The sequence below is a fragment of the Monomorium pharaonis genome, chromosome 10 (genome assembly GCF_013373865.1).
Source record: "Monomorium pharaonis isolate MP-MQ-018 chromosome 10, ASM1337386v2, whole genome shotgun sequence".
Taxonomy (NCBI): Eukaryota; Metazoa; Arthropoda; class Insecta; order Hymenoptera; family Formicidae; genus Monomorium; species Monomorium pharaonis.
The window spans coordinates 17,902,462-17,915,828 of NC_050476.1; the positions used below are offsets into that span (position 1 = coordinate 17,902,462).

The 13,367-nt window shown below is 35.2% G+C and overlaps 1 protein-coding gene across 1 annotated transcript; it reads left to right on the forward strand.

The window, feature by feature from the left end:
- The first annotated feature begins 172 nt into the window (after positions 1-172).
- On the forward strand, positions 173-11,748 carry LOC105829385. Its single transcript, XM_012668163.3, has 5 exons — positions 173-1,027; positions 9,361-9,544; positions 9,676-9,833; positions 9,957-10,076; positions 10,797-11,748. The coding sequence occupies exons 1-5, from the start codon at positions 1,008-1,010 to the stop codon at positions 10,972-10,974; spliced, it is 660 nt and encodes a 219-aa protein (XP_012523617.1). The 5' UTR covers positions 173-1,007; the 3' UTR covers positions 10,975-11,748.
- Positions 11,749-13,367: the final 1,619 nt, after the last annotated feature.

Sequence of the window (13,367 nt, forward strand, 5' to 3'; positions counted from 1 at the left end):
AGTCTTAGTGAACTTTTAGAATAACAACTAGATATACATTGTAAAGTACTAAAATTTAAATCCTTAAGTAAAATAACATTTTGTTGTTTTTAACTCTTCTGTGTGTTTCATTTTATAAATTTACAACTTTAAATAAATAACTGCATCTCTAATCAATTCGTTTTTTTTTTTTTTTTTTTTTTAATTGCTTTAAAAAGTTTTAAAATGAGCAGCATTTATGTTGATGTATGCGCAAACAAAAAACTACATTTTAATCAAATTTACTACATTCTTTCAGTTTAATCGACCAGTTTAGTTAAATTAACGACATATAGGAGCAGTGGCGACAAGAATGTTTGAAAATAACTATTTACAATTCGACAATCAGTGAAAAATCACTGATTTCAGCGTTATACTTATAACTTGTCGATTAGTGAAATAAATACAGTGATCTTTCACTAATTCCGAATTAAAAATCATTAAAAGTTAACGGATACTCACTAATTATCACAGTTATAGGTACACCACTGGGGATCAGTGAAAATACACCGATTGCAATTTAGAGTGCGAAGGATGGCGTACAAAAGCCCAGAGTATCCGCGACATCGCACGAGTACAGTAAAGGGGTTGAGGGTTGCCGGCGCATCAGGTATGACCGGCGGATAGCACCGCGCCGTATACGCGGGCTCCACAGCACGGGTGGTTGCCGTGGCAGAGTGAGAGTGCCGTATACATATATATATAGAGAGAAGGGGGAACACGGCTCGGCACTCCAAAGTACACAGCCTCCGCGATTGCAGTGCGGTGTGCTCCTTCGGTTTCCCTCCACCTCCACCACCGGGTTTATCGCCTGATATTCATTCCCTCGCGGGGGCCCCGTCGCGCCAGTGGTAACAGAGTCCGGGCCGCAGACCGTGGTGGTTCCCGTATATACACACGACGCTCCCGCAGAGCCGCCGCAGAAGGGCACATCCGCCGAGGAGGACGTCCGCACAGGATCCGCCCTATACAGAATAGCCGCCGACACCATGAAACTTACGCTGTTCACGTGAGTACCGCCGGGTCTCGACGGCCCTGCGAGGGGTCCGCATCGCGGGAATAATCAAGAGGGATGGGGTAGAGGGGGAGGACGAGGAGTTTCGGAGCCGCGAAAATGAAATCCATAATTTATAAGGCCGTCTCTCGATCCCGCGCGACTTCACGATTCAAAGGGAATCCTTACGGGATCTACTTCGCTGTCGCGTTGCGCTCCCCCTTCCCCCCTTCGCCCCCCCCCGATATAATGAAATCGCAATCACGCCTCACGGTGCTCGCAGGCGCTTATGCAACGAGCTTCTTTACTTTCCTCATTGAACGCTTGTCCCGCGATTATGATAAACGAAGAGCGATTAGCTGATTTCCCGATCTCGTAACCTCGGATACACCGGATGGAATTAAGGAATCCGAATTAAAAGAGAGGCACAAATCGCGGTAATCGCGAGAATAATATTACATCATTCGGGGCCCAAATGAGGCAAGGATTACCAACGCTTAATGATTTCGCGCGACCATACAGGCTTTATTTCAGTTAGAATTCCAAGGCCGGTTGTACATTCGTGATTGAAAGGCGCGCGCCGCTCGTAACAACGCTTGTCGTTCTCAGACTCAATATCCGTCGTCCAGTTTACCGGCAATCGAAACCGCCGACGCCCGCGGAAATTGCAGCCGCCGGGGCCGTCGATAACTTTCGTTCGCGCGGAGATCGTACACCAGCATACGTATTCCGGTCCGTTTAGCGCTGGGGGTTTCCACACACACACACGGGCTTGGGGATAACCGCGTACCGGTTGCCGACCGCCATAAAACACGCGCGCCCTGGACTCCGCAAGGAGTTATTCAATCACCGTTTTAATAAACCGTCACCATATTGATTACTTCACGCCACGCACTCCCGTTCGACGACATTTCGTTCTCGGATTCATACTCCCGGGCGCGCACGCCGGCTGCATGCCGAGTATTAATAACGGGATGCAGAGAAACGTTATGCAAAACGAAACGGACCGCGGCGGCTGCTCCTTTCCTGGTTCTGAACCAGGAAATTGATTAGGAAAAACTGTACCGAGAGTGAGAGCGTGCAACGGCGATTATCGGGATCGATTAATAAACACCATGCCCGTTTCAACGCGAGAAGAAATTCGTGTAAGTATCGCGCGCGGAGGAAAAAAAAAGAGTGATTTCGTTATCCGAAGGTTTAGTTGCACGTGTGTGCGCGCGCGGATACAAATCTGAAAAGTGTTCTGTTGCGCACAACAATTGTGACGGATGTCACAAACGTGATGAGCAATACCGCAAAATGTTTGACATTCTAGCGACCAATTATTACAACATCCAGCATAATTATTTTGACGGAAAGTCTAACGAAATTATTTTACAGGATCTGTACTCAAATGGACCTTTATACATTTTCGCACGGTAAAAACCACTTTTTCCATTGCGGTATCGTCACCGTTGCTTTTCCTTGACATTATACTAATGAGCAATGCGTCTCGGCTCCTGTATTACAAATCGGTGTGAAAGCAAAACCAAAGAGACATTTATTATTCCATTTCGATGTCTCTCCCGGAGCGAGAGCCTTCTTTTTTTTAAGCACGCAATAAAAATGCATCAGATGCGCGGCATATAAATTCGTGTCTAAGGAGAGAAGATTCGAATAAAAAATATATATAAAAACAAACCAAAAGACATAAAACATACAAAGAAAAAGGAGAGGGAAGGTAAAAGTTTAATTTTTAAAAAGACGGGAGAAAAAAATGTAATTGTTTATGCAAAAACATTTGTCATCAAGTTGTACATATTTTTACTGTTTTAGTTTTACTTAAATGAAATAATTCAAATATTCCTTTCCTTTTAATGAAGATTTAATGAGAGAAGTGTGCGCGTTAAAGATTGCGCTTTGATAAAAATTGCGTTGAAACTTATATCGCAGAGAATTATGGTTTTATCTTCAACTTGACAACGCGACATACATACAGAATAAATCTTCTTCACCAAAACTTGAAAAAGAGAGAGAGAGAGAGAGAGAGGGAGAGAGAGACGTGAAAAGGGAGAAAACTAAAATGATGAAAAATATTAGAAAAAATAATGAGAGAAGAAGATGACAGGCACGAAGGCGAGATAAAAAGTTTCTTTATGCAGGACAGAAGTAACACAGAGTTAAGCCCACGCGTAAACGCTAACGACATTCTGCAGGCGGAATATAATGCATATGTAATCGCTTCCTTCCAAGGCGAAGTTCTATGCAAGTTCAGTGATCTCCCCGCGTCACCGCGACGCGACGACGACGTCGCGAACGGACGATGAATTGCCTCACTGTCGCGGGCATATAAATCAAGATTTGCGTACACATCAGGCGGTATTATGCTAACGCTAAAATATATTCCGCATAGGGACACATTGCAGTCTCGCGGTCCCGCGCATAACGGATTATGTTCATTAATTACGCCGAGTGGCTATTCTCGTTTACGATGAACCGGTTCGCCGATAAAAAGAAAAAGTAGCTCGCAGATTTTACAGGCGGGCAAATCAATCGCGCGGGCATGGCTTCCTTTACGTTTCATTTTAACTTTCCACTTAGATTTTGATCTATATAATTTATTATCTTCTCGTATTCCCGATGCTTTTCTCTTTGAACCGTAAAAATTCCTTTTGCCACAAAAATACTTGTGTATTCGAAATAATTCTTGACAGTTATAGTCATACGTTTTCTAATAAAAATATTAAATACTGAGTTAAAATATTAAATCAAATATCAGGGAAAAGAAGGTATGGTAAAGAAAAATAGTACAATTTCAAAAAATTAAAAATTATAATAAATCTATCAACGAGAAATGATCAATCTTCCGATGAAAATCAATTGGAACATATCAATCATCATTGCTACATTATCATTTACATTATGACATCTAATAGATTTAAACACGTCATGTACGCAATTCTACATTCGATTAATAATTATAAATCAGTAAACTAATGATTATAATCTTCTTACTGATTCAAATTAGATATTTTTACTGTTCAGCAATTTATTATTAAAGTTTTATCCAATTTCTATACGTCAAATTAAAATGAAACGCAAGATTAATGATAAATAATTACAATATGTTGAACTTCCAACTTTATGCATATGCTAAAAAGTGTAGTAAGTTATTTATTCCTCATAACAATGTGAAATTTAATGTAATGTTACAATGTAAAATTACTCAAAATTATATTTGACTAGACACATCTCTCTTACATATTTTTTATAATTATGTATTTAAATAAAATGTATTTAAATAAAACGTACAATTTACGAAACAGAATTACAATTTATTGGAATTACAAGTTTTCAAAAATAAAAGTAGAACAAAAAAGTAGCCGCAATGAGAATCATGAAATGAAATTATTAATCTTCGATCGTTTAATTTTCAATTAAAAATACCGATTGTATTACTTTAATCCCGTTAAGCGTAGACAGTAAATGTCCTTGCTAACGGTAAAAGCATGATATCGCGTGATGTCGCGTAATGAATAATGATCGACAACGTTTCGAAGAACTCAGGAGTCGGATTTTTATCCCCGACACAGCGAGAATATTCATTTGGAATATTAATGAAGCGCCAGCTAATGCAACCACTATATGAGGGGCACAATCTGATAAATAATACGCGTTATTTTTAATTATTTTCGTACATAAGGAATAGCCGCTGGACATTTTTATCCCTCGGTGCCTGTTCCAACGAAAAACTTAATTTTTTGCGAATAATGAACTTGTTTGTAATAAAGTAATAGTGATTATTTACAACCAAAAATATAAACAAATTGCTAAAAGCCAATCTTTAAAAGAGAAAAAGAAACTTACAACTGTGAAAATATAAAAGAAAGCTTAACTCAAGACATTGAAAATGCTAATACAAGCAAGATTCGTGCTTGTTTTCGGATAAAAAAAATTATTACCCAAGAAAATTGTTTTTCAGAAATTAATTAATGTGCTTTACATTATATACCTAATAATAAAAATATATCGGTAAAAATATAATGATAATAAAACTGTGCTATTTTGCGCTTTGCTTAAAACACATTTTATTCGATTTTGCACATTTATCATTGTTCAATCTACTATTATTATTTACTCCATAAAAAAAGTTCTACCGAAATATCTAAAAATCTAGCTTAATACAAAAATAATTTTCCTGAATCACTAAAATAATATATAGAAAAATTATATAAAAAGCTCAAGCTGATTCCTGGAGTATCAAAGTTTTTTTTGCAACATTGCTCATTATACTTAAACGTTCTTCGTAACCATTTTGATAGAACTACTTTCAGATGTATACTCAGTTAAATTTTTACACTTTGGCAAAATCGTTCTTTCCATATCGAAACTCATATCAAAATTCGCAAATAGTTTACAAAATTTGGAGATGCATTGAAGCCACTTTGAAATTCGTAACATCATTTATTATCGAGATACAAAGTAACCTTGAGAACTTCTGGCAAAATTATCTTGTCACAAATGACATTACCAATTGATAGATGCATTGAGGAATCTACTTGTGAATTCTGCACGAATAATGATCAAGTTTGGACATGTTGTAATACATCTCTCGGGAATTGAGGACGCGAATACAATGATACTGTAAATGTCGACTGTCTGTTTGGAAATTATTTATTTTCTGTAACGTACGAAGTTGTTTTTTTTTTACAAATGTCGCAAACCATTATGCAAAGTTCCTTCTCAAGGTGGAATTATAGAAAAATTTTTTTCGTTGTTCTAATATAGACAAGAGGAATAAATGCGTAATCTTTCTATAAATATCTCGCGAAGAATTCAAGTACGTCCTTACCTGATTATTACGTCCCACATGGCTAATGGCAATTCATTTGTGTAAGCACGCCTATAATTAATGAATGAGGCGATAAATGAATGAATCTCAAATGTAAATATCGAACCTCCTGATCGGTGATTACTGTTTTGTACTCGATAATTGATGAAGTAAAGTTCTGATTGTAGTCAGGAAGATTTAATTCAGACACGGAAAAAAATTACCTTCAAAATTACGGTATAGTTGTGGGACAACGCAGACCTTCAAGAATTTTACTATATTTTTAGTAAAAATGGACGATTAAATATCAGTCAACTTTATTAAAATTATAATAAAATTCTTCAAAGTCCAATATGTATATGTACGTGTTTTATGACTAGCAATTTGGAGCGTAAATTAAAAAAAAAAATTCCATCTCTGTACACAGACTTTCAATTTCAAAAATCCCTATACAAAAACCAAAAATAATCTCCTGATATATCATTGAAGCTCACCTAGTGAGAAACGATAATGAATTCGACATCAATTTGACATCGAATCGATGTACTATTTCTCACTGGGTAGAAATCAATATTAAAAGCTATTAAAAAATGTAAAGAAGTAATGCGTTTTCTCAAATAACAGAGCCGGTTATCATCTATCTGATAATCTTCAAGTGTCTAAGACATTGTCCATTGTTCTCGCTTCAATTCGCGTTTCGAATTCGTACTCCCGCGGCGATCTATCGATCGAGATCGTCGTCTCCCGCGGATCCCTCGAAATTTCTCCCCCTTTCTTTACCTCCCCACCCCCTTCCCCACCCCGTTGAGTTCGGCTGGTTTTCTTGACATTTGTGAGCCGCCTCACGTATGAATGTCCCGTCGTGACGGCGCGGCCAATCCCGAGCGGCGGCGCGGCGCGCGAGTTGCAGAAAGAGAACCGTGCAGAGAAAGTGAGTCCCGTGTACGTGAATGTCACAGGTCAAAATCCACCTGGTGTACAACGCGGATCTACTGCGAGCGAGCGCGAACATGCGAACGCGAACACGCGAACGAGAGGGGCAGCTACGCGCGCCGAGCGTACGTAATGACCGTCGCGCTGCAGCGCACACATCGTCGTCGCCAGTAGGATCTCTCGTCCTCGGATTCCTTTTTCGATCCTGGCGAAAGTTGCGCCGCCGGCCGACCGTCCCGCGTGCGTCCTGAGCGAAAATCGCGCGTGGCGAATCATTTCAATTATTTAAAAAAAAAAAAAAAAGAAACTCGAATCGCGCTTGCCGTATATAAAGAATCTATACTCGAGAAATCAGATGGCTGTTAGAGTTCAAAAGTTTATTTTTAAGAAACAAAACTGGAAACGAGAATGAAAGCACGGAGAGAATCTTCTCTCAAAATTTACCCTCAAAATCTGATAATTGTGGGATAATGTGTGAGAGATTTTACTATATTTTTTAGTAAAATTTACTGAACGTATAGTAAATTTTACTATATTTTTACTAAACAGTATAGTAAAATTTCTCAAGATCACACGTTATTCCACAATTACTAGATTTTGAGGGTAAATTTTTGAGAGAAAATTCTCTCCGTGAGGAAATTAAATAAAGCATAGAAGTAAAGTGAAAATTGTAAATGAATCGTAAGAGAAACGACTGGGGAATTGAATGGGCCAAAAAAGGGAAAACTTGCACGCAAAATGGATTGTTAAGTAATCTTACTCTCTAATAAAGAGATCGTGAATGAAGATATTGGAAATAGTAAAAGTCATGGTGTGCATTATGTAAGAAATGAGTCTCGCGATACATAAAATGGCACCCGCGTTTAAGTCCTTAAAATAACAGCGTCATAATTTCGCGCTCCAGCTACGGAGTTCTCTAGGCAACAGTCCTTACCTGCGTGTTCCGCTGTCTTCTGAGTGCAGCCTGTCAATTTAACCGCAGTAAACGTCGTAAACTTGTTTCGCACGGCGGCGTTACGCCGCTACTTAAATAACACACTTTTTTCCGTGCCGCCAGCGTAGATTGCCACGGTTTTCACACGGCCGTTCGACGTCTTGGCACGTTTTTCTTGGTCAGAAAAACCGTTTTCTAAGAACAGCGTGTGCGTTTGCATACTGCAGCTCGAATCGATATTTACCCGACTTTTATATTTAAATCGTTTTGAGTACTGTCCCAAGATGTTATTACAGAATCATATGAGCATCTTAAAATATTGCTTTAGATAACCTTGAAGTAAAAAAATCGACTATGTAAATATACCTTGCAGCTGTTGTTTAACAATGCACGATTTATGCACAATATCACACTCAGGGTTGGGTAGTAACTTGTTCTTCAAGTTCAAAAGTTGAAAGTTATTAATAAAATTAAAAAGTTAATAACTTTTAATTTAATTCAGTTAATTTTAAATGATTTCATTTTTAACTTTAACTAAGTTACTTTTGAAACGTATAAACTTTAACTTATTAACTTTTTTCCTAAATAAAAAATTTTATCTGGACGAAAGAATAATTTAATTTAATTAAAAAAATATATTAACTTATCCAACCATGATCAGATCAACCCCCACACTAGATACGACAAAAAGTCACTAAGGATTTTTACACGGCAAAAAAATAAAACTCAACAACAGTTTTCTTTACTAATCGAGAATTAATACCTTTTTTACTTCTTTTTGTTTAAAAAAATTATTCTATATATGTAATGGTCTAAAGTATTAATAAATTATAGAAGAATTAATAATAAATTTGGTTGACTACTCCAGATAATAGTTTGCACAATAAAAAACTTAATGATTATTAATTTAAAAAATACGTTTCTAACGTAATTACATTATACCTATAACTAAATATTTAAAAAATTATATTTTACAATTTTGTAGTTATTTTTTTAATAAATAAAATCTATTTAAAAAGTAAATGAGAACCGTTGATATTTATACATACCATATACATGCACTGTTGGCTAAAAATTTAAGACAATTGAAAAATTGAAAATGTCTTATATACAATAAAATTTAACTCTTATGTATTATAATTTAATACATTTTATTATTTTATTTATTGTTTTATAATAAAAAATAGTGTAAAATGGAAGTTATACATATATTTTTTTAAAACTCTTTACAAAACAGCATTCATAAATCTTAGATACTTTTTTCATCAAAGTAATGATTCTTTTATTAAATTTCTTATTAATTTTTATTTAAGTTTTACTAATCTATGATTTGAATATAACCTAAGTTTATTTATTTCTTTAACAAAAGACTTTTTGGCTTTTCTAAAAGTCCATAGTTCAGTTTTGAAGGAAAAACTTTAGAAATGTAGTTCATTTTCTTAAAATTAAACAATTCTATGTTAATCAGAACTATTAAACGTAATACCATAATAAATAATATTTAATGAATTTAATTTAAGAAAAATTGAGCAAGACATTTTTCGCTGGAACATTCTTATATTTTATAATACATATATAGGTTCAAACTTTTGGCTCACAATATAATATTCCGTCGAGAATAAATTAAAAGAAAGTGCTAATGCAATCAGAAATTAAACTTTTTTATTACAGAATATTAGTCCTTTGTACAATAGCCATCTGCAAATCAGCCGAAGAGGAATATGATTACGAGGAGGAGGTAGCAACAGCGCCGGTGACGCCGGCACCGACTAAACCAGCAAGTGGTCGACTGGGAGGTCTTCTATCTTCGAGGGGACGCGTCAATGTAGCAAATGTAGCAAAAAAGAAAGCACCGGTGAGTTCGACATATCTCGTATCAAAGCGACCACGCATTTGAAGTAAATTAGAAATAATATTAAAACAAGTTCAATATTTCAATTTTATATAAATTAAATAATTTCTTTTTCCCCTCCTTTCTCTTTCTAGGCGCAATCAACGACGTCGAAGCCGGTAGAACAGGCACCCGAGGAAGACGAATTAGAGGGCGAAGGCGCGTTTGATGAAAATCAGGAACACGATGCGCCTACGACGACGACTGAGTCTGCGAAGAAACTTCGAAATAACGGCGGCGTCAGGCCTTTCAGGTAATATTTACATAATACTTACGTAACAATGGTACTTGCATAATAAAATAATCTGTAGGTATTTTAATATCTAGATTATATTATTAACTACAGATCTACGTGCGTGCTTAATTATAATTTTAGATCAAACGAGGATCTCCTGGCTGCTTTGAAGAGACGAAGAGCTCAGACCGGATCCAGTAGTCATTCACGTGAAACTGCCGCCACTCATTCCACAGTGGAACATACCACAGCCAAGTCAAAGTAATGCAATATTCAAAGCAGAAAAAAGATCGTCTTTACACTGAGAGATTGATTTGAATCAAATACCCATTTAAATAGGTTTAAATAAAACATAAATTTTGATTAAATTTTTTATAATTTATTTATATCAACAGAAAATTTTGTTATTAGACGTAAGTAAAATGTTACAATGACCTTTATAGTGGTGATAAACCTGTTAAAAGCACTTCTATATAATATGACATGTTTTACAGAGAATACTTCATTTAAGTGAAGTTTTTTAGGTTTGTGTACTATTTTGTGAACCAAACTATCAAAATTAAACGAATTTGTTTTGATATGAAGAAATGAAAGTCTTTGATTAATTTAACAAAAAAAAATTATTGTTTATACTACACAATTTTAATATATAAAATTTAAATAATATACCAGTTTAGCTTTACATAATTAATTTTATTCATTAAATTAAATTTTTTATTAATATTATCAAATTTTCTAACTTTGTTTTGCGCCAAAGCATTTGTTTGCCCACATTCAAACAAAAGGTTTAGTTGATTTAATCAAATTGTTTTTTTATTCAATATCAAATAAATTCCTCAGTGTGTAATTATATTTTCACTTTAGGAGGATAGATATATTAATAGTTTATAGAGATTATAAAATGTATAAGATGTGGTTTTAAACGTTATACAGTTTCTTTTAGCGAGACATGTATATTGTAATAGCCTAATATGTTTTCAGAGCCAGCACAAGCGGTCGTAACAAGGCTACGACGAGCGCGGTTGGTAGCGAAGCAAGAACACCAGGGCGCGGCAAGTACGGCGGAAGAGGAAAGATTGTTCAGGAAGAGGTCGAGGAGACTCAGCGGGAGGAGATCCAAGTAAAGCCCAAAGCCAGCTCCTATCGCAGGCGCAGTTAAAATGATCGCGATTAGAGTTACCTGAGCTTGTTGATTTCTTAGAATGCGCACCAATAGAATTTGACAATCGGTCAACGTCCGAAAACCGTCGTCTTTCTCACATCGTACAATTTTGTAAAAAAAAAAAAAAACGATCTTACCGAGTTCTCAGGAACGCCGTGGATTCGAAGCGTAGTCCCGATTACCTGTGTACGCAAACTTTCGATACGCAAAATTGACACTAAATAAGAATTTTAACTCATTTTGTATACAAGTCATATGGAGACATCGGGTCTTTCTCGAAGAGCGACAACTTCGCTTATTTCTTACGCGGGGTATTAAAAATGTAAACAGAGAAAGCTGAAAAGTATTACGGCGGGTACGCAGGAAGAACGATTTTGCTAAAATACAGATCTGAAAAAATACATAATTCTATTGAATCATTAAAATAATTTAAGTTGATTGTGCAAAAATGTCAAAACTTTTTACAATCAAATCATTGAGCGTCCTAATTATTTTGACGGGTCAGTATAAAATTATTTTGAGATCTGTATTTAGTTGAATTTTAGATACTTAAGTGAAATGGTTCTTTCCGTATATTAATCGAAAGGGACAAGATCTATCCCTTTAGCCACAGTAAGCTTCCAGCCAAGCTTCAAGTTTCGACGCGTGCATGTTGAAAGAATGATGGAAAAGTGATGTGTATATAGCAAAACATGTCGTCCATCAAGCGCCTAAATCACTTATTGTATAAAATGTAAATTAATGTGACAATAAAGTTTTTCTGGAAAGCGACTTTATTCCATGCAGCCTTTCAATTATTTTCACAATGTAAATCTTACTAAAGCGACACTTTATCGTTAAGTCAATAATTATTTTACTTAAATATAAAACAAATAAAAAAAAATTTAAGATAATTAACGTACAAATTGCTACTGTGTGTATAAAATACACAATTACATAAAGTATATTTTTATATAATTCTTTTATTGTATATATTAAAGAAAATTTATCGTGGTGCTAAATATAATTAAATTTTGTATGTAAGAAAAAAATATTTAAAAATAATTTTTACTTATAATGCAAATATATAATGTAATTACAAATTGAAAAATAAAAAATTTTCCCTTTCTTTATTTAACTTAAAATAGCTCAATTTAATTTATTTGTATAAATTTTGTTTATCAAAATTAATCAACATATCTTAACTATTTTTATAGAATTTTATTATAAAATATTTTTATTAGTTGTTATCTATTAATAAAATAATTATTAATTAATTAAAGCCGATTAAATTTTAGTTTGTATGCAGATAAGAAAATTATATTTTGAATCATGACGTTAGGTAAACTGTCAATTAATTATCCCTTACATTCTTGTAATTAGTATAGACGTATTGTCGAGCTTGTCTCATTATAAGACATATTTTAATGATCGTACGAAAAAAATACAATAACTCATTGTTCATCAGAATAAAGGTGAGATGTAATTGAAGGAAAATAAATGCCACTAGACTATACCATCAGTCAAATGTAAAATCTTAATTGTGTATAACAACATGCAAAACAACATTTTGTTTGTAATGTTTACGAAACTTTATTCTTAGGGAAAAGGCACATCGTCACAATAACATAATGAATATATTATCTTTTAATTTTTAAAACATTTATACTATTTAAAACACATATATTCAAACACACAATCAATAATTAAAACAATTAAACAATTAATTTCTGATATACGTCCAAAAGCGTAAATCTTCATAATTACTTCATTTAATTTACACTACATATTTTCAATTAATAATCTGCAGATTTATCACTTTTCTCGGTTTTTAATTATTTTTCTCTTTTTGAAACACGAAAATAAACGCGTGAGACTCATAATTCGAGATTTAGGCAATCTAGTAACAAATCATATTTAATCCCTGACTCATCCGCTCCAGCGCTGGAAGCCCCAACACGTTCACCATTATTGTCCCGTCACAATTCGCGAATGCACGAGCCGTGTAAAAATAATGCACACGCATCCTCGCGGAATGTGCACGCGGGAGAAAACGTCCTACGACGAGCTCCGGAATGTCGGAGGCGTACACAAGGCGTGCACTCTCGCATTCTTACATTACACGAGTGCACACGAGAAGTGCCGGCATTACCTACCACTCCCGAAACTCCGAAAGTTTTGGTGCGATCGACCCACTTTATTGCCGATAAATAATCCAATCACGACCTCTTCACAACGCTCGCGTTTAATGCCTTTCACCCCCATCGAAATGTCTCGCCTTACACGCCCAAACCCACGATATGCAGAAATGTCTTGAACGGGGCACGAACGAGGTAAAGCACGATTCAAGCTTTGAAACGTAACGCTTAAACAAATCAATTGCCCTTGTAAGAAGTAATGTTGAAACATAT